The 22,307-nt window shown below is 50.0% G+C and overlaps 1 protein-coding gene across 1 annotated transcript in view; it reads right to left on the bottom strand.

Moving 5' to 3' along the window:
* The window catches only part of PAX7 (paired box 7), an 87,258-nt gene extending 83,674 nt beyond the window's left edge, over nt 1-3,584 (bottom strand). Inside the window, exons 1-4 of the mRNA XM_065738115.1 lie at nt 3,509-3,584; nt 3,117-3,316; nt 956-1,191; nt 272-401 (exon numbers count right to left, since the gene is read on the bottom strand). Coding sequence (XP_065594187.1) covers nt 272-401; nt 956-1,191; nt 3,117-3,201 — 451 coding nt within the window. The 5' untranslated portion in view covers nt 3,202-3,316; nt 3,509-3,584. The remainder of the gene's footprint in view (nt 1-271; nt 402-955; nt 1,192-3,116; nt 3,317-3,508) is intronic.
* Between the last annotated feature and the right edge of the window lie 18,723 nt (nt 3,585-22,307).

Raw genomic sequence — 22,307 nt, 5'->3', positions numbered from 1 at the left:
CCTGGATGAATGGAAGCACTGCTGCACATCCCCACTGAGGACACCATGGGCTGAAGTCCCCTCGACCCTTCTTTGGGGTCTACCCCACGCATGCTGTCCTCAGATTGGAGACCCCCAGTGCTTCCCAGGGAGATGGAATAACTTGGGAAAATCGCTTTGGTTTGCATCCCTCCCCATGCAGGGCAAGGAGCAAGAGGGTGCTGGAGACAACCGTGCCCCAAATGTCCTTTTTCAGGCCATGGGTGGACTTATGGCCAAGCTGCCTTCTCACCTGAGGGCACAGTGCTGCGGTCGCAGTGCCCGTCCTTCAGCAGCCTGTCCCGGATCTCCCAGCTGAACATCCCAGGGTTCTCCCTCTTGTACTCCTCGATTTTCTTCTCCACGTCGGGAGTCGCAACCTGCTTTTGTGGTCAATGGCCACCGGTGCGTGCGTGTGCAGAGAGAGAGGGAAGGGGAGAGAGAAAAAGCCCTTTTAATTGAAAAAATTGAGCCAGGCTGCTAGTTTCGGGGGGCAAAGGAGTTGAATTCGAGGGGCAGGAAGGAAGAAAATAAAGCCGGGAAGAGGTAACGTGGTCTCCCAGGTGTGGATTTCATTTGTCCTCCTTAAAATTAAAGCGCACGGAGGACAAAGCGAGGATGGGTTTAACCTGAGATGGAAGGAAGGAGGGGGTACGAGGAATGCCTTTATTTGAGGGGGGCTGTGTGCACCCCAAAGCGAACCCGGGCTAAAGGAAACGCTCGATCGCTTGCCACTTGTTGCATGCGGAAAACCCCGCTAATTTATTCTCATCCCGCTGCCCGGCGCTGTTTTCTCCCCCATCTGATTGAGCAAACCGTACCTTCGCTCAGAACCCGTTCATCCCTAAATTCACCCCTCTCCTCCCGAAATAATAAACCCCCGCTGCTTCCTAACACTGCGTATCCGACCCATAGCGCGGCCCCACATTGCACTCACCCTGGGCTTGCTGCCCCCGATGGCCCCGGGTCGGATGGAGCCCGTCTCTTGGTACCTGCAGAGGATTTTGGACACGCAGCCGTGGGAGACCCTCAGCTGCCGGGAGATCACGCAGGGCCGGATCCCATGGTGAGCCATCTCCACGATCTTGTGGCGGATGTGGTTGGGAAGCGGGCGCCCGTTGATGAAAACCCCTCCGAGTTGGTTCACCCGGCCCTGGCCCAGCGGGGTGGACACTGGAAACGGGGGAGGAGGGAAAAAATGGGGATAAAGGGCAAAAAATCAGGCAAAATTCCGCGCATCCCTCCCCGCGCCTCCAGCTTGAATCCCAGGGATTTACACCTCTCCAGTGCGTCCTAAAATCGGAGGAAAAAAAAGCAAACAACCCTCTCCTATCCCGTGGAATTGGTTTTTATCCCGTATCCCCACGTTGCCGTTCGCTGTAGGGGAGTTTTCCCGTTGAAAATAGGAGCCGCGCATCGCATCGCCCCTCTGTCCCCTCGGGGTCGCAAATCTGCGCGTGTTTTGGGCATTTCACACCTACATTTTGAACCAGAGCCGAAAGACAAGGTTTAAAACCTCATCGCAAAGCCGAATGGGATAAAGGAAAAAGGAAAGAAAAACTTCACACTTTCCCCAAAAGCGCGCAGCGCTCCTCGCCCCAAATGAAGGGCTCCGCGCTCCCAATTAGGGGCTCCGCGCTCCCAATTAATGAGGGGCTCTCTGTTTGGGGACAAACTTTTTGGGAATAGGCTCTCGAAATCCCCCCGGGTTTTTTTTTTCTACGGGTTTGGAGGAGCGGCGAGGCGCAGCACCTGCGGGCTCGCTATCTCCCGCTGTAGATTTCAGAGATTAATACGATTTCACAGGCTTCGAAATTAGGGGAGGGGGAAAAATAAAGAAAGAAAGGAAAAAATATATTATAAATAAATAAATAAATACGAAGGGAAGATCTCAGCTGCGCAATTTGCAGCAAGGCTGGAGGGGGCGAGGGGGCGATTTTCTCTTTACAAAGAAAAGTCGATTCCAGAAATTGCCTCGCGATTTAACAAGAATCATGCACCACTAATTCAAAGTCACTTGGCCGGCACTCCCTGGATATATCATTATCGACAGATAACACTCGAGTGGCCAATTTTACATTCAAGAGGTACTAAAACCGCCGCCCGCTCTCTCTTTTCATTATTCCCAGTCATGTTGTGCAAATATTGTTGTAATCCTTTGATCCTTTCCCTTGCCGTCTGTTTTACTTCATTTGCTACAGAAAAGCACTTCAGCAAATCCCCCCAGCTTGTATGTTTTGCAGTCTGCGTGGCTTTCCCCGGCTTTGAGTTTCGCCACTTGATCACGGTCTGTATGAAATTCTCCTCTTTAATAAATGCGGGGAGAGGGCTCCTACTCGAATTTTGCATTTTCTTTTTGTTTTTCTTTTTTTTTTTTCCTTTTCTTTCTAAATATATATTATTTATTTATTTTTAATTATTATTATTATTATTGTTATTCTCTAGCACAGCTTTGGGTGCCGGGCGCCCACACAAAGGGAGAGGAGGTGACGGGAGAAGTCGGTTGCTCCGCGAGTGGAGATGTCATCCCCATGGGTGACACTTCGCGAGGTGACAGCTCCCGTGTCCCACCCCACCCCACCCCCCGCTTTTCTCGGCCAAAGCCACCCCGAGCGGAGCACCGCATCTGCTCCCAGCTCCAAAAGCTCCGGGTTCGGCTTTTATTTTCCTGGGGAGAAGTTGGGAACAATCGGTTTTTCTTTCCTTCTTCCCCCCCCCCCCCTCCCCTCCTTTCTTCCTCTCCTTCTCTATAGGGCTCTGAGTTTGGAAAACGGTAACAATAGCAATAATAGTATAAGGGGGTAACCCGTCCCTTGAAATCCGCTCCTAACTACTTGAAACAGGAGGAAAAAATAAAGAGCAAAGCGTGAAAACAGAGCGGCACAGCTGCTCGGCGAAGGGCACGGCGTGGGAAAAGCTCTCCAACCGCCCCAAAGTTGGATGCTCCGCACACACACACGCACACACTCTGACTTCAAGTTAAGCTCCGTCCTCACCCAGCTCACCTCTCCCCGGCTGAAAATCCATCCCGAATTCATCCACTTGAAGGTGTTCTCTTCCCCCCCCCCAGCAACAAAAAATGATATGTGAATACATACCTTCCAAAGGGAAGCCGGTGCGCGGGTAGTTTTGCCCCGGCGCCGGGCGCATCATCCGCGGTACCGTCCCGGGGAGCGCTGCCATGGTGGGGGGCGACGGAACGGGGGCACCCCCGAGCCCCGGGAGACCCGAGAGATCTGCGGGGTCCCCTCTCGGTCCCCGTGAGGCTGAAGGCTTTCGGTGGTCTTCCAGCCCGTGGCTGTAAAAAAAAAAAAAAAAGCAACCAAAAAAAAAAAAAAAAAAACGAAAACAAGGGAGAAATCATTGCTCCGAAAAATCATCATCATAACGAGGTGGGGGTGAAATGATGGGGTGGGGGGGGTTGGGGGTTGTGTGTGTGTGTGTGTGTGTGAGTGGGGAGGGGGGTTGGGGTGGGGGGGAAATCACCCACCAGAAATCCCTCGGAAAGTTTTAGGGCTATGTCACAACCGGCCTGAGCGGGCGCTCCGGAGGAATGTAACCCAGACTGCAGGGAGAAGCAGACACATCCAAAGTTGCCTCGGTGCTGGGCTGGGCTTAGGGATGGGGGGGCGTAGGGGGAGCTGAGTTTTCCCCTTAAGCTGAGTTTTCCCCTTATTTTGTTATCGCCGCTTTATTTTTTTTCTTACCCCCCACCCCACATCACCACCACCTCTTTTTTTTTTTTTTTTGGTGCCTATCGCTTCGGGGATGGGTGGGAGGAGGGTTTGGAAGTTGTTAAAGAGCCCAACTTGGGGCGGTGGGGAGGATAGAACGAGCCCCAGCGCTGTGATAGGCTCCGGCCCCTTTCTTTTATTCATGACCGGGGAAGGGGGTACCGCGCCGGGGCCGAGGGACCAATAAGAGGCAGCAGCTTCCCAACGCTCAGGCAAATCTACGGGCTCGGGTTATTTTTTTATATGCTATTATTCATTACTAGGCTTGGCTTTCTTTTGATGGAAAGCTGGGGGCTCTCCCCCCCACCCCTTTTTTTCTTTCTTTTTTTTTTTTTTTAACTCTTATGTATTTATTTTTAATATATCGGAGGGTGAAAGCGGAGAGGAAAACTTTAGGAAAAAAAAGAAATTATTATTATTTGATTTATTTTATTTTTGCTTAACGAACTTGAACACGCACCAGGCTGGAGCATCCGTGTTCATCCCAAAGGGGCCACATCCTAACCCAGGTTCCAAAAATACCAAAACCCCCATAGCAAGCGGCCCTCCCCTGCCCCTTCAAACCCCCCCCCCCCCCCCACGGAGCTTCTGGGGTGGGGTTTGGGGTGGTGGGTTTCGTCCCCGCTGTTCCCAGTGTTTCAGGATGCGTCGCACCTGCCTTTCCCCTGAGGAAATAGTGTTCCCTCCACATCACCACCCCTACATGGGGCCGAAAAGAGACCCGAACCCCTCCACCCTACCCTCGGTAGCTCCCGACGCACCTTCCTCATTACCATCCTTAATGAGTTGGATCGTCCCAACGTGTCCCATTGGGTCGGATGGGCAGAGACGCCGTTCTCCCCCGAACTACCCTCTCGCTCGCTCCTTCCCGTAACCCAGGTGCCATGGGGGCGGCTCCCGGCCCGCTGACCCGGGACGGGCTGAACAAATACCCAATGTTTTCCCCCAAAAAAGTGGGAGCGGGGCAGGAATCCTCCTCTCAGCGGGGCATGACGCCAGGGCTCGCGAACCCTTTTGTTTGCAGCTGTAAAAGGACTTTCCGTGCAAACCGCTGGAAACTTCTCCCCTCCTTTAAAAAAAAAAAAAAAAAAAAGAGTCCTGGGGGGAAATGAAGCAGCCAGAGCCACTTCTGAGCTGTCTGGACCCAAAATACGGTCCCTAAATTACCCCCTCGCTCCCCTGAGGGCATCACCACCCCCTAATCCCCCTCCCCCCTTTTCTTCCCTGTGCTTTGAAATTAAAGCGCAGGGGACCCCTCCCGGCCCCGCTGCATCTTCGTCGCTCACACTCTTCCTCTACCCTCTTCTCTGTGTAAATATGGAAATGTATTTGCACATCTAAACTTCGTTCCGAAAATACTCGGAAGATATATTTGAGAAAAGGGGGGAAGAAGAGTGGGGGAAAAAGGGGGGGGGGGGCAATAGGAAAAGAGTGGGAGGAGGGGAAAGGGAGAGAAAAAAGGAGGAAAACGAGGAAAAAAAGGGGAAAGAGGGGGAGGAAAGGGGGAAATGGGGGGAAGGAAGAAAGGAAGGCAAGGGGCAAAAGGAAATAAAGGGGAGGAAGGGGGAAAAGAACGGAGAAAAGAAAGAGGAAGAAAAAAGGGGAAAAAAGGAACACTGAAATTCTTCCCGAGGTGTCAGGTTCCTCCCAAAGTCTCCTAATCTCGGCCCCGTGGGTTGGGGCTCCAGCAAAAGAAAATAAAGACCCTCTTCCCCCCCCACCCCTCCGACCCAAAAGTGCCAATTCCTGAACTTTTAGGCACAAAAATAACGGGGAGAGGGACCGATTCAGAGCCGCGTTCCTCCAGGGCGACCGTAATTCAATTATTTGCCCCTCATCGGGTTAGAGCCTGGGAATAAAGTTGAAAATTAAATATTAATACTAAAAAAAAATTTTTTTTTTTTTGGGAGCCACTGCTCTGCTTCATTACCCACGTTCACAAAGGAGAGACCCCTTCTTTTCTCTCCTGGGAGCGGCGAGCAATAGATTAAAACAAGCATCAATCAGGAAAAGGAGCAAGGAAACTGCTTAAAGGAGCAGGGCGGAATTCCTCCCCGCTTCCCCACTTCCCCGCGCATCTCCATGGTTTCCTAAGGTATGTTTCTGGTTGATAAATGCCCCTATATCGCTGTTCCCTTTGGGGGAACGGCTGTAAATCAGCGCTGAAAGGCAGCTCATAAGCAGAAGGCAATGGGGTTGGGGCTGTTTTTGGGGAGCATCTCACCTCTGAGCTGCCAGAGGATAGGGTGGGGGGAGTTTATAGGGGATCCCAATGGGAGTAAAAAGGTTCTGGAGTGAATTCTCCCCTAGAGACAGGCACACCCAAGTTAGCCCTAAACTCATGGGTAGGGGCACTGGGGGATCCCCAACCCCACCAATGGGCACAGCAGCCCCATGGGCACCCTATTCATTACCATCCTTCAAATAAAGTCTCTCTTTTTCTTTCTTTTCCCTATCCCCCCCTTCACTCCTTCAATTTCTAGAGTGATGCAGATCTAGAAATGAGAAATCCTTCATCGATAAGCAAGCAGCAGCTCACCTACCAGAACCTGGAGGATTTAATCACCGATCCTTTCCCCCCCCCCCCAAGAAGGGAAAATGAGAAATAATAATAATAATAATAATAATAATAAAAACCCCAACCCCAAACCGCCTGGGGATGAGTTATTTAATGAAAAGTTGCTACCTTCTGCAATTACAAGAAGATTACTAATGTGGGAAGGTTTTCCATTTGAGATCTCGGAGTAATAAGCATTATTTTTTTAAGCGATTATCCAATAAATCTCTCTTTAAAGGGCGATAAATCCACCTTGAAAAACGGGGATTTAAAACAAAATATTTCAGAGGGACTTCCGCATTTTTCAAAATGACCATTGGAGAACGGGGAAAAGCAGAGGAACACATTGAGGCTGAAGTGTTTGTTTTGTCAGAAAAGCCAGAAAGGAGAGGAGGGATATTTGCAGAGCTCAAGGCAAGCACAGGAAAGCTCCGTGCTGGAAAAGCAGAGCGGTGTACGAGAGCTCCTTCTCAGGGAAGCAAAGTTAACACGCTCGTACGCTCAGGGCTGCAAAAATTAAAGTGTTGTTTGCATTAGTGGATGGATGGATGGAGGTGCAATCTGGGTGCAGTGACATCTTGAGCACCCTGTATCTCCACAGGAGGAAGCAGGGCACCCATCTCATGGGAGAGCCCCGAAACCCACAGACCCTCAGCCAACACAGGGGGGTGCAAACTGAATTTGGTGCACTTCGTGCTTAGAAAAGGCAAAGAGGTCAGGGAAGGGCTGAGTGCTCTGCTCCAGACCTCAAACCTTCTTGCAAGGTCTCCATCCTCTGCGTTCCTCTTTCTTAGGGATTATTTGGGTCGGTTGAGTAGAGATGCTTCCAACTTCAGTGCTGCAGAGCAAGAACGCTCCGTGCCATCTGACCACTGAGCCCTGAGATTGGGTGAAAACACTTGCCACTTCCATCCTGCTTCTAAAGGAGAACTCGCACCATTTCTCAGCGCAGAACACCCATGCAAATCCTCCTGCAATTTTTGCATGGAGCCCAGTTATCCACGCTGCCAATTTGTGCTGGAATTCTGATCTTTTTCCCAAGAGCAAAACTCCGCTCCCCATCAGGACACCAAACAAAAGGCAAAGTATCACAACAGCACCGGGCTCTGCCTCTCCACTGGGTCAGGTTTAATTTGCCCACAGTGCAGTACTAATAGGATGTAAGCTGCGCCCTTGAACAATTACCTTATCAAAGCATAACATCTATGGAATGAGCAAAGTATTTTCATTAAACAAATCAAAATAATAAGGCTGGCAATGGCCTTGTTCATTCTTTGAACCTCTAAGTGGCTTTTGAGATGCTCAACAGCCCCACACCAACTTTTATTCCACTTAGTTTTCCTAAAGCAGATTAACTCCTCCTCGCTAAAGGGTTCACTTCTACTTTTGTCGGGGTGTGCAGACTAATTGGGTTTACTCTGAATACAACAGGAGCCCTGTGCTCCTGCTTCCATGTCCCATTTCACGTGGATTTTGGAACAGGGAGAAGGTTTTCTCCCAGGCATATGGCTTGCATTGAGAGCAGCGCTGTATGGGGGGAGATGCTGGAGCACAACGACGGTGCAAGCAAAAGGGATTTCTCTTCTTAAATTCTACCTTTCCCATTCAGAACTTCATTTATTTCAAGGGAAAGAGAACACCTGCCATCAAATAAGTCAAGATCTCTGCACTGGATATGCACTCAAATCCCTCATTATGTGGAAATAGCAGCTCACCTGTTCCCAGATTAATCCCACTCTAGTGCTCGCCCCCATAAAGATACCGCTCTTCCCTGCTCGCACTGCTGGACAAAGGAGATGCGACAACCCACTGTACTCACAGCTGGTTGAACTCAAGGCTGAAGCCCCACTGCAGCTACAACTCACCTCCTTTAAACCTATGAAACCTCAGCCAAGAGCCAGGGAAATCACCCAACCATTAAGGTTGGAAAATTCATCCGGTCCAATAATCCATCTACCACCAAAATCCCCCATTGAAATCCCCTCCCCCCCCCCATCGCCTGGCACCACCACAGAAGCCCTGGAAGGAGCTGTGTGCATGGCAGAGACACAACACAAAGGGTTGGTCTGGTCTTTCCCAAAGTGTAAGGAATCAGATGGAACCAAACTGCATATTTGTCTGGGTGAATTAAAGCACAATCCTCTCTTCCCAGAGGGAGCAGTTGCTTCATATTTATACATTTAGTCTTACAGGTGTAAAATAACTTCCCTTTATGCTTATATAATAATTTTTTTCATTTGAATTTCAAGGCTTTATTCCCTTCTTTGGATTCAAGTCTCCTACCTGAACCTGATTCTCCATATTGCCATTAATTCCTTCATCACAGAAATGAATTCCATTTAATTCTCTATAGTGGTAGTGTTAAGGCAGATCAAAAAAATAAATGCATTTGCAGAGACTTCTTCCTCTTCTCCCACATGGCTTCCAGATCAACTGTGTCTCGAAAATACTTGAATTCAAAACCATGGTGCTATCCATCTCACCCAGTGCTCTGTCACTGAGCCCAGGTGACTGCTGCCAGCCATATAGCCTAAAAAAAGGAAAAATAAGAAAAAGTGAATATTAAACCTTGGTGGTCAGCCCTTAAATGGGGTCTAGGAGAGGTGAAGCCAGACTCCTTCTGGTCACACAGGCGAATTGTCTTCGCCTGTGGTCCCGCAGCTGGCTCAGTGCTTGTCTCAGGTGTTCAAGCAGTGGTTCAGACCATGATTCACCAGTTCCCATACACTAAGGATTTTTTTTATTATTATGAATTTCTTTTAAAATATTAATAGCCATATAGCTTTCTTTTTTCTGTCTTTGGTCTATGAGCTCAGGACAAACCTCATAGAAGAGCTCTATTCAGGCAGTGAGGAATAACTGTGTTTCTTCTAAAATAGATTTTCTGACAGCGTAGAAATAGGTAAAAGCAGGATGATATTGGTTGTACACAAGTTCTACAGGATGATGGTGGTTTTCCATCATGTGTAGGGTCTGATGCAGCCCAACACCCTGGGCTTTAGGCTTAGGGCTGCTCCTGGGCTCGTCCTCATCCTGGGTGGTAGAGAAAAAGGGCTGAATCATAAATTCACAAATCTAAATCATACACATAATGTTGTATGGAGTGGGACTTGAGTTGACTTTCCCCCGAAACGGAGCTCTTCCCTTGGCATTTCCAAACCTGCAGAACCTGCATGGGAGCTCAGCAGGCAGCAGGGAGGGCTGTTGGCTCCTTTCATTCTCTGCTTTTTGTGATGCTTGTGCTGTTTCTCTGTGGGTCCTGATTCTTCTGGACCTGTGTGAGATTCACTGCCCCCCCCCCCCCCCCCCCCCCACACACACCATGGTCTGTTCCTGCCTCCCTAACTGTCATGCTGCCATTTTTGTGAGGCTCCACATCCCTTCCTGAAACCCAGATGAAAATGTTGGACCCTTCCAGCCCTGAGGAATAGGGATGCAACAAGCACAGGGGAAGAAAAGGTTAAACCTCAACCTTCAGTTCCCTTCCCTTCACACCAGGTAGCTTCTAATTACTCCCAATGGAAGAGGTCAGGAGGTGGGAGGAGAAGGCTGCCACAATGAGGGAAAAATGTTTTATTGGCAACTTGAGTTAAGGGCTCCCACCCTTGCACCCTGCTAAGGCCCTTGGTGGGGATAGTTCTGGCCAGGTGTTTTTTCAATAGGAAAAAAAGAAAGCTTGTATGGGTTGGTTTTCTCATGTTAATGTGGACGCATTACTTGAGATCAACGCGAGGCCATTAGCTTGGGTGACATCAGAAGGGGAACTGCTCTCCCCACTTGGCTGTAGCAAGGATGCATCCTGAAGGTGATGTTTCTTCCATATCAGTACCAGAAGTGCTGTGAATGAGGGGTTATTGCCTTTCTGAGCTGTGGGAAGAGTTTCTGCAGAAATGCTTTCTCATTCGTGGCTGAGTGCTATTGTAAGAGCACTGTTTGCTTCTCTAACGTGAAACTCGGTGCTGTTTTGTCTTCCTTTTAAAATGTATTTTTTGAGCCACTTTTTGCCTCATCCTATAATAGTGATTATGCTGTGAGACAAAACATAAAAGGAGAAAAATCCCGATCTAAGAAATGCATAATTTTTTTGTCTGAAGGAGATAAGTCCTCAGAAACACAGAAAGAAATTTGCACGCGGCTCAGCCTCGTTGTGCTTAATCTCATGCAATAATCACTGCTGCTTGGGTTGGCAGTGGAATAATTAAACAGATATTAAAATTGCAATCAGCTGTCACTGGGATCTAATAGGAACATTGGGTGATCAACATCTGAACCTCTGTCTGGAGGTGAGAAGTCAAGGGTGGGGGGGTTCCATTGGCTTCACCCAGCTCCTGGATGAGTTTCCCCTCCTACTTGGGTAGTCACCATCCCTGGAGGTGTTTGAGGAACGTGGAGATGTGGCATTGAGGGACACAGTTCATGGGGGTTGGACTTGAAGTTCTTGGAAGTCTTTTCCAGCCCTAACGGTTCCATGGTTTGTGTGCTCAGGTGTTTCCATTTGGGGTCTTGCATTGGTGTGAACCCCACAGCTGGCTGACGAGTCACGAGTTGGACTTGATGATCTTGGAGATCTCCTCCAGCATTAAGGATTTCTGAAGTCTGTGGGAGTAAGCTGTATAACAAATCCTGTCTGTAGGACCAAGATATATCGACGCAGCTGGCAACCATACGTATGTCATCTCCATCATGCTGCTGTGTGGAAGATGCTCCCCGTTCTGGTCACCAGTTCCAGGTGATCCTTCCCAAGGACAATGGCCGTACATGACTCAAGCCCAAAGAAGTGTTTGAGAACCACAAGAGAAGAAACATGGCACTAAATTTAACGTGAAGGTTTTGGGTCTGAAGACCCCCTTGGTGGGGAGCTTGCCTTAATTTGGTGCTGGCTTTTAAGCAGGAATTCTTTTCCTTGAGACCTGCTCAGGGCTCTGAGATGAAAGACAATCTAGTTGCTAATGTACCGTAAAGCAGGGGGAAAAAAATCTGCTGACAAACCCCGTAAATAAGGTAGGAGGGTGGTTCTTTTTTTTCCTCCAAGAGTCAATTCTCATTTCCTGAATTTTCATTAGGAAGGAGGGGAGAGGTTTTCTTCTCCCCCATTAATTTCTCTCCATGTTCTCTCCATAATCAACTGATTTGCTTTAATATTTGACGTAGGTGACAAAGTGTTGAAAGCACGTAATTTAATTGTTTTGCTTGCTTTCGCTATACTTAAATGTTTGCAGAGTGACCTCCTGCTTCTGGCACCATTAGAGCCAATGGAGATCATCAGAGAATGGATTGAGTTGGAAGGAGCCCTAAGGGCCATCTGACCCAACTCCCCTGCAGAGAGCAGGGACACCCACAGCTCCATCGGGTACACAGAACCCATCCGTCCCCAACCCTGGAGAAGGACCCGAAAGTGCTGCCCAGATCCATAGCACAAACGGGGATGAGATTTCGATCTGAATTACTTTGGCCAACATCCAAAGCAACTCTTCGACTTCAGCGCGGTCGCGGCGCTGGATGCGTGCCCGGCGTAATGGAAAGCAGCGCTGGGGCCCCGTTCTGCAAGCTGATATTTAACGTTCACAAGTTATTTCTCGGCGTTAGGAAAAACAAATTAACAAGCTCCCAAAAAAAAAAAAAAAGACAACTTCTCCTGGAACAAAAAGAATCAAATTGCACTTTTTTCCCCCGTTAAAATGAAAATCTTTCTGTCTGAGCCACCTTTGCTGGTTTTGATTAGATTTAATTTAATTTTTTTTTTTGAAACCATTACCTCTATCATTTTTTAAGCCCGTGGTTACATTAGCTCTGGATGATGCAGTATCTGTAAAAGAAGGCTCTTTTCCTCTAACATGCAGCCTGTACTTGACTGTTTCCCATTGATAGGAGATAGAGCAGCATGGAAAATAGCCTGTGTGAGGCTGGTAGAAAGGGAGGGAAGTTAGCAGGGCTGCTCAGCATATGAAATAACCCCGTGCCTTTATCGTAATCCAGGGACCCACTTTCCTACCGTCCTGGGAAGAGGTAGAGCTATCTCCAGACTGGAGGCGGGCAGATAGCTGGCGAGCCATGCACTTATCGCCTGGCGCAGCGGGCAGAATGGGAACTGGAAATTGCTCTAAAATAAAGTTGCTGGAGAATTAACTTCTGAAGGGTGGAAATGCTCAGAGGAGGGGGTGCTGGCCACTTGCTAGCTGCATAGAATTAAAATCAGGCTCATGCTTGGCCTTGTTCTGTTCTTGCCAAGTCCAAAGGCTCTGCTTGGATGTGTTTTTCCCCATAAAAACCCATAAAGCTCTGGGGCAACAGGTCTGATGGATCAGGTCATGGAAATGTACTCTTAATGAAGGGAAGGGATGCTTTAAGTGTCTCTGGGTTGCCTCTATTCCAGCCCCTACTAAAACAAACATCCAACTCCCCCTCCAAAACCTCCTGCTGCACCTTGGTAGAACCACACGCGAGCCCCAGGCGTCCTCACCAAGAGCCCCTCATCCTCCTTGCACAGAGCATTTTGCTTCCATCCCCACTCTGTTGGCAATCCCGGATGCCTCCAGGCCATCCTTTGGAAGTCAGCAGGATTTAAGCCATGCTTAAAGCAATTTGGAGCCAGCAGAGGAGTGGGAGCTTGGCTGGGAGGGAGGGAGGGAAGCCCCCTGGAGGGAGCTGGTGGTTTTGTGGCATGCTGTTTTGTTGGGGTCACAGGGTGATGAGGGTAGAGCTGGTCCCCATAAACTTTTTTTTCCCCCAAGTTTTTAAGCACTGTGGGGTTTCTTTGTCCACTGACGTGGCTCTGTTGCAGTCAGAAGATGGTTGGCTTGGTTGTAGGTTTTTTTGTTGTTGTTGTTTGTTTCATTTGTTTTCTTTTGTTTTGTTTTTCCTTCTCTTCTCTAGAATTTAATTTGCTTTTCTTCCCAATATCAGCCTTGCAGATAAGTTTAGAAAATCACCATGAAGATGAGGCTTATTTCACTCTACCTCTCTGGAAAGCGATGCTTCTCTGAATCATAGAATCATAGAGGTTGGAAAAGGACTTCAAAGATCACCAAGCCCAACTCCATCCCACCACCACTGTGCCCACTGACTGCACCACATCTCCACAGTTCTTGAACCCCTCCAGGGACCCCACCACCTCCCTGGGCAGCCTGTGCCAACCTGAGCCTCCCCCAGTGCAACTGGAGGCCTTTACCATTGAATGGGACCAGACCTATTGGGTCAAAAGCCAATGACTAGTAATATATAAAACCTACAGGGGTATTTACCAAGTTGTGATCCTGAAGAGGTCTCTCAGGGCAGGATGAGATGTGCATCTTTTAGGCATGCATACACACAGCTCAGCGTGATGTGAATTATTGGGGTGCTCTGGTCCCAGTGCTGTCCCCTCCAGCCAAGCCAGAAGGGCTTGTTGCAACACTGAGAGCAGAGTAGAGAATAAATTGCTAATAAAAACTCTAGGGGATGCCATGTGAATGAGAATAGAGCCTGGCATACTTTTTCACTGACCTCGATGCGTTGCACCATGTTGCCCCCCACACTTTCTTTTGGTGATAAATTACAGTACATTTCTGCTGGGAGTGGAATGATGAAGCTCAGATGTCTTATTAAGATCTCTCCTTCCCCAAATGTCACGTTGCCTTGATGTTTAAAGGTCTCTGTGGTGGAACAAGCACAGCATTGTGGTGAGCAGCAGGCTCCCTGCTCCCTTTGGCTGGTCAGGGCAGCAGAACCCACAGCATCCCACTGTGAGCTCCCCCTCACAGTGCTGGATGTCGGATGGTGGTGTCCCCACCTTATTATAGTGAGAAATGGGGAATGGGATGAGAAATAGGGTAGAATTTGTTGGTCCCTGCAAATTTGGCGCAGGGAGTTGAGTAGACCAACGTGGGGTCTTCAAGGACACCCACGTATACCTTTCAAAGCTTTATTTGTCTGCTCAGCATTTCCAGTCCCCTTGCTCTGCCCTGTATTGCCACCCAAGGGGTGAAATCTTGCTTTTTACTGCAGCTTGTGTGGGAGAAATGTGTGGTCTGATTGCTGTGCCTGCAAACAGGTGGTTTCAAAGCCCCTGACCAAGGGATGGAGAAGTGCTGGAAAGGCTGGCTGAGTCTTTTTCCCCTTAGAAAGCTCTTTGCAGAACAGGAGATGACAAGAAACTGCTGCATTCTCAACCAGCATCACAGAATCGTTATGGTTGGAAAAGAGCTCTAAGTTCATCCAGTCCAAGCACTGACCCACCCCACCATGCCCACTGAGCACGTCCCTCAGTGCCACATCTCCACAGTTCCTGAACACCTCCAAGGGCAGTAACCCCACCGGGAAGCACGTGCCAATGCATCACCACTCCTTCGGATAAGAAATCTTCCCTAATCTCCAACCTGAACCTCCTACGGCACAACTTAAGGCCATTACCTCCACACCTAACCATGACCGCAGCAGCATCCGTTTAACGGCACGAGCGTAGCGTATGGCGAAATTCGGCGTGAGGATGGGGTGAGTTTTACCCCTACCTTCTTCCAGCGGTCCGACATCCATAGGGATGCGTCCGTCCGGCGCCGATGTCCTACCGCTGCCATCGGCAGACGCCTGCTGCCACCCCGCGGTCCGTCTGGGAAGAGCCAGGAGGGTTGAGAGCCTTCCTCCCACCCTCCTCCTCTTCCTCCATTAGTGCTCAGAGCCCGGTCCAGCCTGACCTTTGGTGTCTGCAGGGATGGAGCATCCACCATCTCTGCGCAACCTATGTCGGTGCTTCACCGCCCTTACTGTAAGAAAACTTCTGCAGGAACGCTGCTGTGCAATGGTGGTTGGCTTTGGGATGTGTGAACAGCCTGGAGACAAGGTTTTCTCTCCTCTGTGAGGTTTTAAAGGGTTAGCTTGGAGTGTTTGGATTCCTTCTCGTGGGGGATTGTGGGTGTGTGTCAGCTCCCAGCCTGGCGAGGCAGGTGCTCATGCATTCTTTTGGATCATATATTGATTTGAGTTGGAGTTTTCACTTCTGCTTCTCACAACAAATGCAACAGTACAGAAGAAGGGATGGGATGGCCAAGCACAACTTTATGGGATGCTATGATGTATCTGTGCCGCGGGCTCGCTCACGTGCCAGGGAAACCACTTGTTTCCAGCCCTGGGCTTTCCAGGGAAAGAAGCTGCTCTTTGACAAGCTCCTTAATTAGCCAGAAAGTTGGGTCATAACCACTGCTGTGTCTCCCCTTGTCGTGGTTAGACTGCAGGGTGTGTGAAAAATTGCAGCAGCACAGTGAGCATTTAGAGGAGTTGATGTTAATTTTAGAGAATGAAAGAAGGGATTTCTATTTTTCCCCTGTTGATAATGATTTTTGAGTGCTGAATACCCTCAGGAAAGGAAAAGAGAGGGTCTGCTTGTAAATGGATCTAAAAATGTGTCCCTGGGCACCTGTGGTTACAACAGGGCAAAGTTCCATCTTAACCTTCCAGCTTGCCTTGCTGCTCAGGCTCTTTCACAGTGCTCAGATCTGGAGCTGCTTAAGATGGAGCAGAGTATGGTCCTGGCTGCTCAGACCTTCCCTGCAGTGCCCAGAGGAGTGGAGGGTGGGCTCTGTTGGGCCGTTGAGGTGCAATGCATGCGCTGCCCAACTCACGAGGTTGCAGTGAGGATGGGTACTTGGATGTGCAGAGGTGAAGCCCAGGTCCTGCCTCTTGCAGCACAGAGCTTCTGGATTTAATGGGCTAAATGCCACTTTTAGCATCTTTGTCTTCAGATGTCACATTGCATGGCCTTGACTCTTCCCTGTATCTAGGTGATGGAGTCTCACTATCAAGGCTGGTAACCCTGCTTCTAGAGGGACATTTGGAAAAAGACCCAGTTCTTCCCAGGCCCTCTGGACTCAAGGGAGGAACATCATGCTGCACGACCCTTACCCGCTCCTTTAAAACTATCCTGGCCAAGCTAATTTTGGAGCTTGCATCTATTTAGCCACCATATGCTTCGAAGCCTTGTTTATACAAGAGCAGTTAATAACGGTAAGAGCTGTGTGCAGACTTCTCTAACAGGGAGTCCAGAGAAGCTGTGCTCATTCAAGAATAGTAATTACTTGTACGGCTTCGGCAGCAGCAAAAACAGCCCCGCAGTGTTTCAGGGTTGGAAACCTTTGCCAAGCTGCTGAAGGTGAATGACTCGGGTACACAGGGGCCGACTTGCTGCATTTCTCAGTCCTTGGCTCACCCTTTCCTGGGCAGGCTGCCATCTCCTTGCAATGCTGAGCTCCTGTTTCCTATGTCTGCAGAGCCACTGAGCTGCATCACACTGTCCTTGGCTACTGGGTTGGGGGTCAAGGTTGCCCAGAGAGGTGGTGGATGCTCCATCCTTGGAGACACTCAAAGTCAGGCTGGGTGGGGCTCTGAGCAAGCAGACTGAGCTGTAGATGTCCCTGTTCATTGCAGGGGAGTTGGACCAGGTGGCTTTTTAGGGTCCCTTCCAGCTCAAATGATTCTGTGCTAAGGTTAGGTTCAAACTTTCCACGTGCATGGTTGGCCTCCAGCTGCTGACAGGAGTGCTTCAAGTGAAGTGCAAGCACCACGTGGTGAAATACCGTTGCTTCCATGTTTCTTTTAGGACTTTGTGTGCACGGGAACAGCTGAAGAAGGGAAGAGATGCAAGAGGATGGATAGCTATGGCCAAGCCTGGCTGGACGAAGCGCATCTCCTCTGCCAGAAGTGCTGCGCATGAAGCAATGCAGCAAAACCAGTCCAGGCGTGAGGGCTCTGAGCCAAGACTTAAGTGACTGGGACAGAGCCAGCTGCCTAGGGGCAGGAGATGGGCTGCTGGTCTGTTATCACCACTGCTTGCCATGGACCAACTGCAGGGAGGGGCCCTGGGGGTGAATGCTGCTCGATATGGAGCATTTGTCTTCGTTGGCCTTGGGCAGCTCTGGGTGTCTTCATATTGGGTGGCCCCAAATCGCTGCACTGCACACAGCCGTGATGTGCTCTGAGCTGCATTAAAGCACTGGGTGCTGGCTTTGCCAGCATGCAGACAGCTGACCACCTCTGGAGCTAGGATTTCATGCCTGTGAGCTTGCTGTCCTTGCTACAGGGCAGAAAACAACAGTGAGGACTTCATCAGCCAGGCTGGGAGCTGTTCTCCTCACTGTATCCCTGCATCTCTGCAGGATGAACGATACTGCTGGGGGAGGGGAAGGAGGGTTCTCATCTGCAACGTGCAGATCCCACAAGGGAACTTTCAAAGAGCTTCTAAGTAACTGGAAGTGTATTTATAGCTGGCCCCAAGATGTTTGCTCCTAATGAGATGCACGCAGGCCTTCAATCATGACTCAGTGCTCCATGGATGTGAGTTTGCTCCTAAGAGTGGCATGCTTTTAAACAAGAGCAGAGCTCTGAGCTGTGTCTTTGGAAGAGCTGGTGCTCCAAATAAAGGAAATAAAAGCTTGAGTGGGAGAGTGGAGGTGTACTCTTGTGCCACGTTCAGGGCTGGTGTTGAGCACAGTGGGAGGATGCAGCTTTGGGCATCTCCCCACTGTCTGCAATGTGCAGAGGCAGTGAAGCACAGTGTGAAGGTTTTGGAGGATGCACTGCTGGGAGGTGCATGTGGATTTGGTTAGGGGCGTGAAATAGCAGTGCTGCCGGGTGCTCCTGTGCCATTTATCTCTGTCTGAGTGGATGGGGTGGGAGATGGGTGAAGGCAGCTGACAGCCCTGCCTGGTAGCTGTAACGAATATGTGAATAATGACAAGCAAAATCCCACCCAACACACAGCCCTGCTCACCACACACATTTCTCCACTCAATCCTGGCCCCTTCTTAGCACCTGCAACACCTCCAGCCCTGCAGAGAGGGGCTGGGGTGTCCATCAGCCGCCGTGAGAAATGTCCTTCATTCCTCCTCAGAGCTCCTTCTTGAGGCAAACTCATTTGTTTTTTTCCAGCAGGGGATTTTTGGATAGGCCTCCTGCGCCAAGATTGTGTCAAAAGGGAAGGAGGGGAGCAGGTGAATTGGGAAGACAGATGTCTCACCTGTTATGTCATGTTAGAGTCAAGGCACAGGGATCAGCGTGAGTAGACATTAAGCTGGAAAACACGAGGAGGGGGAAAAATAAGGTGCAGACAGAAGGAAAAAAGCACTGTGAGTGTCTGCTGGTTTGAGTTTCTGTGCAATTTGGCACAGTGAAGGTCACTGAAAGACAGGGAACTGCTCGAGGAGTTGCCTTACCAAGGGTAACCCTTAGCAGTTGGCCAGGGGATGTGCATTTGTGCTGAGCAGCACCCTTGCTTGGTGGGGATGGAGGTGGCTCGAGATCCTGTTGGGGGGCAGAAGGCACAGAGGGGTCTTGGGTTGAGAAAATCAGACCCTCAACAAGAAATACTCAATTCTCTTTAAGAATGATTGCTACTTGACCTCAAGTGCTGCCTGTGCCCTAAGCAGAGGGCAAAAATCTCCATATCCATCTTGTGTCATAGAATCGTGAAGGTTGGAAAAGACCTGTAAGATCATTAAGTCCAAACAACAACCCATCCCTGCCATCAACCCATCCTCACCGCGTTGCTGTCCTTGGTGTTCTGCCTGGCTCATTCCTGCAGGTCAGCCCATTAAATCAGAAGCATGGAGAGCCCTTGGGGCAATGCAAGGAACATCGAGCACCAGCTCAGAACATCTGGGTTAGGAGACCTGTTAAAGTTGGGCCAGGGCAGTGAAATGAGTTAAGAACAGTTTGTGGACAAAGGCCATATTTGCGGCTCTTCCTTTCCTCCGATGTCTTGCTGAACCCTAAATATTCCATGGAGCTTGCCCCCAGTTAGCACCCGCCTGCTGGACAAGCAGGCATTGAGCCCATGGGTTGCACCAGCTAGTGTCATGCAGCCTAAGGTGATGCCCATTGAATTGAATGGTTTCTATTTTGGAAGAGATGCAGGAGGTGAATAGCCATCAAGAGAAAAGGTTTCTATTTTAGTCCTGAGCAGCTCCCAAGCCATGGCCAATCATCCTTGGCCACTGCAACAAAGCAGTTCACCAACGTTAAGTGCCATGGGTGCTCTATTGCCACTTGAATGCCATTGGTTCTGCAGGGATTTACAGCTGTCAGCTTGAATCCCTTCTCAGAGATCCTTGCTAACTTGCTACCAACACAGAGCAGAAGTATCTGTGTTCACATCTGCTCTGTGGTTGTGCCGTGGAAGTGAGCTGATATCTCCCCTAGAGAAGTCATTATACACATCAATGAGAATAACTGCAGTCATTATCTGGCTGTAATTTCTTTAAGCCATGATTCAGTAATTAAACAAACGTGCTTAGTTCTAAGCAAGCAGTACTACTTATCTGAATATTGGACATGCTTGCATGGGTTGGCAGTGATGTACTCACTCCATAAAGCTTCACTGTGCTGGTGGCTGGTTATAGATCATGCATGTCATGAGGGGCCACCATGTGACAGGAGGAAAAATGGCTCTGCAGGAGAAGGCTTTCCCCCATCGTTGCTTAATTGAGGCTATAAAAAGTTGCCCTGATCCAAGTTTTGCTTGTTCTTAGCCTCTGGCTTGGTCTGTGGTCCAGCTAAATGGAGCTTGCACGTGGATAAGTGTAAGGAAGAGGAATCATCAGTGATCTGAAGATATTTATAATGGCTTTGCTCTTCATCATCTCCTCTCCCTGCAGCCATGCATGTGACCCAGCTTTGGCTCTGCATAGGGCCGTTATTGTGGTGTCCTGGTCACGGTGGATGCTGCTGACACATGATGGAAGGATGTCAAGGGGACCATCAAAGCGAGTTTATCACAGGGAGCCCTTGTCTGCATGCAGCCCTTTGGACTGACATGAAATAAATTTGGGGTGGTGGGGACAAGATAAATTACAGAGCCTTCTGGTCATCAGATTCATAGTGTAGGGGGAGAGAAAGAACACAGGGTCCTTTGCTGGGGGAGGAAAGGGGTGCTGGGCTGACACGTGAGTTGGGATGCACATGACAGGGCAGGGGAGGCCGTGTCCTGAAGGCACTCAGGGCATGCACATAGGGGTGTCACTCTTCCTGACCCTTCCCAAGATCTCTCTGTGTATTGCTTGGGGCTCATATCCAGGTAAGAAAAAAGCCTTGTCTCCTCATAAAGGGGGAAAAAAAATATGGAGAGGGAGATGCTTTGCCATCCTTCTTCTGCTTGGTGGCTGTACTACCTCCCGGGTCCTTGTGTCAGGCACTTTGTCACCACGTGCTGCTGTGTGTGCAGCTGGCAGAGATCTGTGGTTGAAATGAAGGCAAGGATGCAGTCCCAGGCTGTAAATTACTGCTCTTCTTGCAAACTTGCCAGCTCGTGAAGCAGGACGCTCCAATAAGTGAATGAGGGCTGGGGTAGATTTATGCCACGGGTTGAGCGTGCTGGATTTGCTCAGTTTAACTCCAGTGCCACTGGGTGCTTGCAGAAAGACTTGCTTGGACAGTAACTGCTCTGAATTCCCAAGGCCAGCCACGTGCTGCCACATTTGCTTGGGTCTGGCTTTTGCCTGTGTGGTTGGTGACAAATGTCCATTGCTCATGGGCAGGAAGGCTTCATCCAGTTCAGGAAACCCTTCCTACTGGTGCGCATCCCTGTATAGGAATCCCTTTCCTTTCCTTGTGACCCAGATGCCTGATAGAGGCTCTGAAGGAGCACTCGAGCCATATGGATAAGATGTGCTCCAATTGAGTTATCCCTCACTGGCAGAAATGGTGGGGCACCACCACTGCTGGTTTCCATACACACAAAGCTCTGTAACCTTTAGAATACGTCATTTAATTAAGTATGAACTGCTAACGTGGCTTTCCCAGCTTGCAGCATGCCTTCTCACCTCTTCAAACGACCTCACGTTAAAGATCTAGAAGGAGGCATGCAGGACAGCAGGGAGGACGGGAAGCTCTCAATGTCAGAAGCCCATAAATACGCCACACAGATAAAAATAATAACGCATTGACTCATCCAGCAGTGACTGTCCACATCTGCCCCATCACCGATGGGGGTTTGTGGTCCACAGTGGGAGGAGATCCTGAGAAGGTGTTATTGCCTTCTTCAGGGCATGGACGGGGCTGGGACTAGATGACCCTGGAGGTGTTTTCAAACCTTGACGACTCAATGATTGCAATTTGGCAGCCACCTGCCCTTGCCAGGTGCAAGCCACGTTCACCACGTGGCTTTGGGACGGCTGTAGGGCACCCATTGCTCAACCGCAGCCCCCTTGGGCCCCCTTCTCCCAACCTCCAACCCAAGGCCGCGTTACACGGCGGCTCAATACGACTATCTTTAGAGCCCCTAATAGGGTCATTATTAGCCGCCATTAATGACTGCCGGGACGCCCAATCACAATTGAGATTGGCGGATCCCGCGCAGAGCCGCTGGAATTCAATTACGCCAGTTCCGCTTCTCTGCGCGCATGCGTAGTGCTGCCTGGAGGACCAAACAGCATAGAGCTCGGAGGACTGGCAGCGCAGAGCGGCTGAAAGAGACGTGACTCCACTTCCGCGTTTCCCCGCAGTCAGCTCGGGGGGGCCTGTTACCACAGAGACAGGCGGAGCAGAGCGGCGCTCCGCGGGACAGCGCGGGGACTCGCGTGGGTCGAGGACGCCCGGAGTAACTTTGATTACCACCGTCACGGTGCAGTTCCGCACTTGGTCCACGCGGGGGCAGCAGAGACCGAGGAAAGGGCTGCACCTCCTTCACAGCACCCAGGCTGCACCCGGCACCCACAGGGCTGTGTGGGGGGAGGGCATTGTGGGCCCCCACAGCTGTGCCCGCTGTGTGTCCCAGCCCAGGCCCGATCTGGTTGGTAGATGCCTTCCGAAGCAGCAATAGCCTGGGAAGCTTTGGAAGGCGGAGGGGGCTGCCCTTCCCCAGGGTTTGTGCTCATGTTTCCCAGCACTGTGCACCCCTGGGGGCTCCAGTGCCCACCCGCAGTCTCCATACGGGATCAGGGCTCTTGGAGCTGCTGCCCCATAGCAGCTTTCCCTCTGCCTTCCCACCACTTCCAGGACCCCATAAACACACACAACAAAGGGCTTTTCCATTTGGA

This window comes from Cyrtonyx montezumae, unplaced genomic scaffold, assembly GCF_038088225.1.
Source record: "Cyrtonyx montezumae isolate F1298 unplaced genomic scaffold, pur_monq_1.0 scaffold_21, whole genome shotgun sequence".
Classification (NCBI taxonomy): domain Eukaryota; kingdom Metazoa; phylum Chordata; class Aves; order Galliformes; family Odontophoridae; genus Cyrtonyx; species Cyrtonyx montezumae.
The sequence above is the reverse complement of the archived record's forward strand: the minus strand, read 5'-3'. Positions and strand labels throughout refer to the sequence as shown.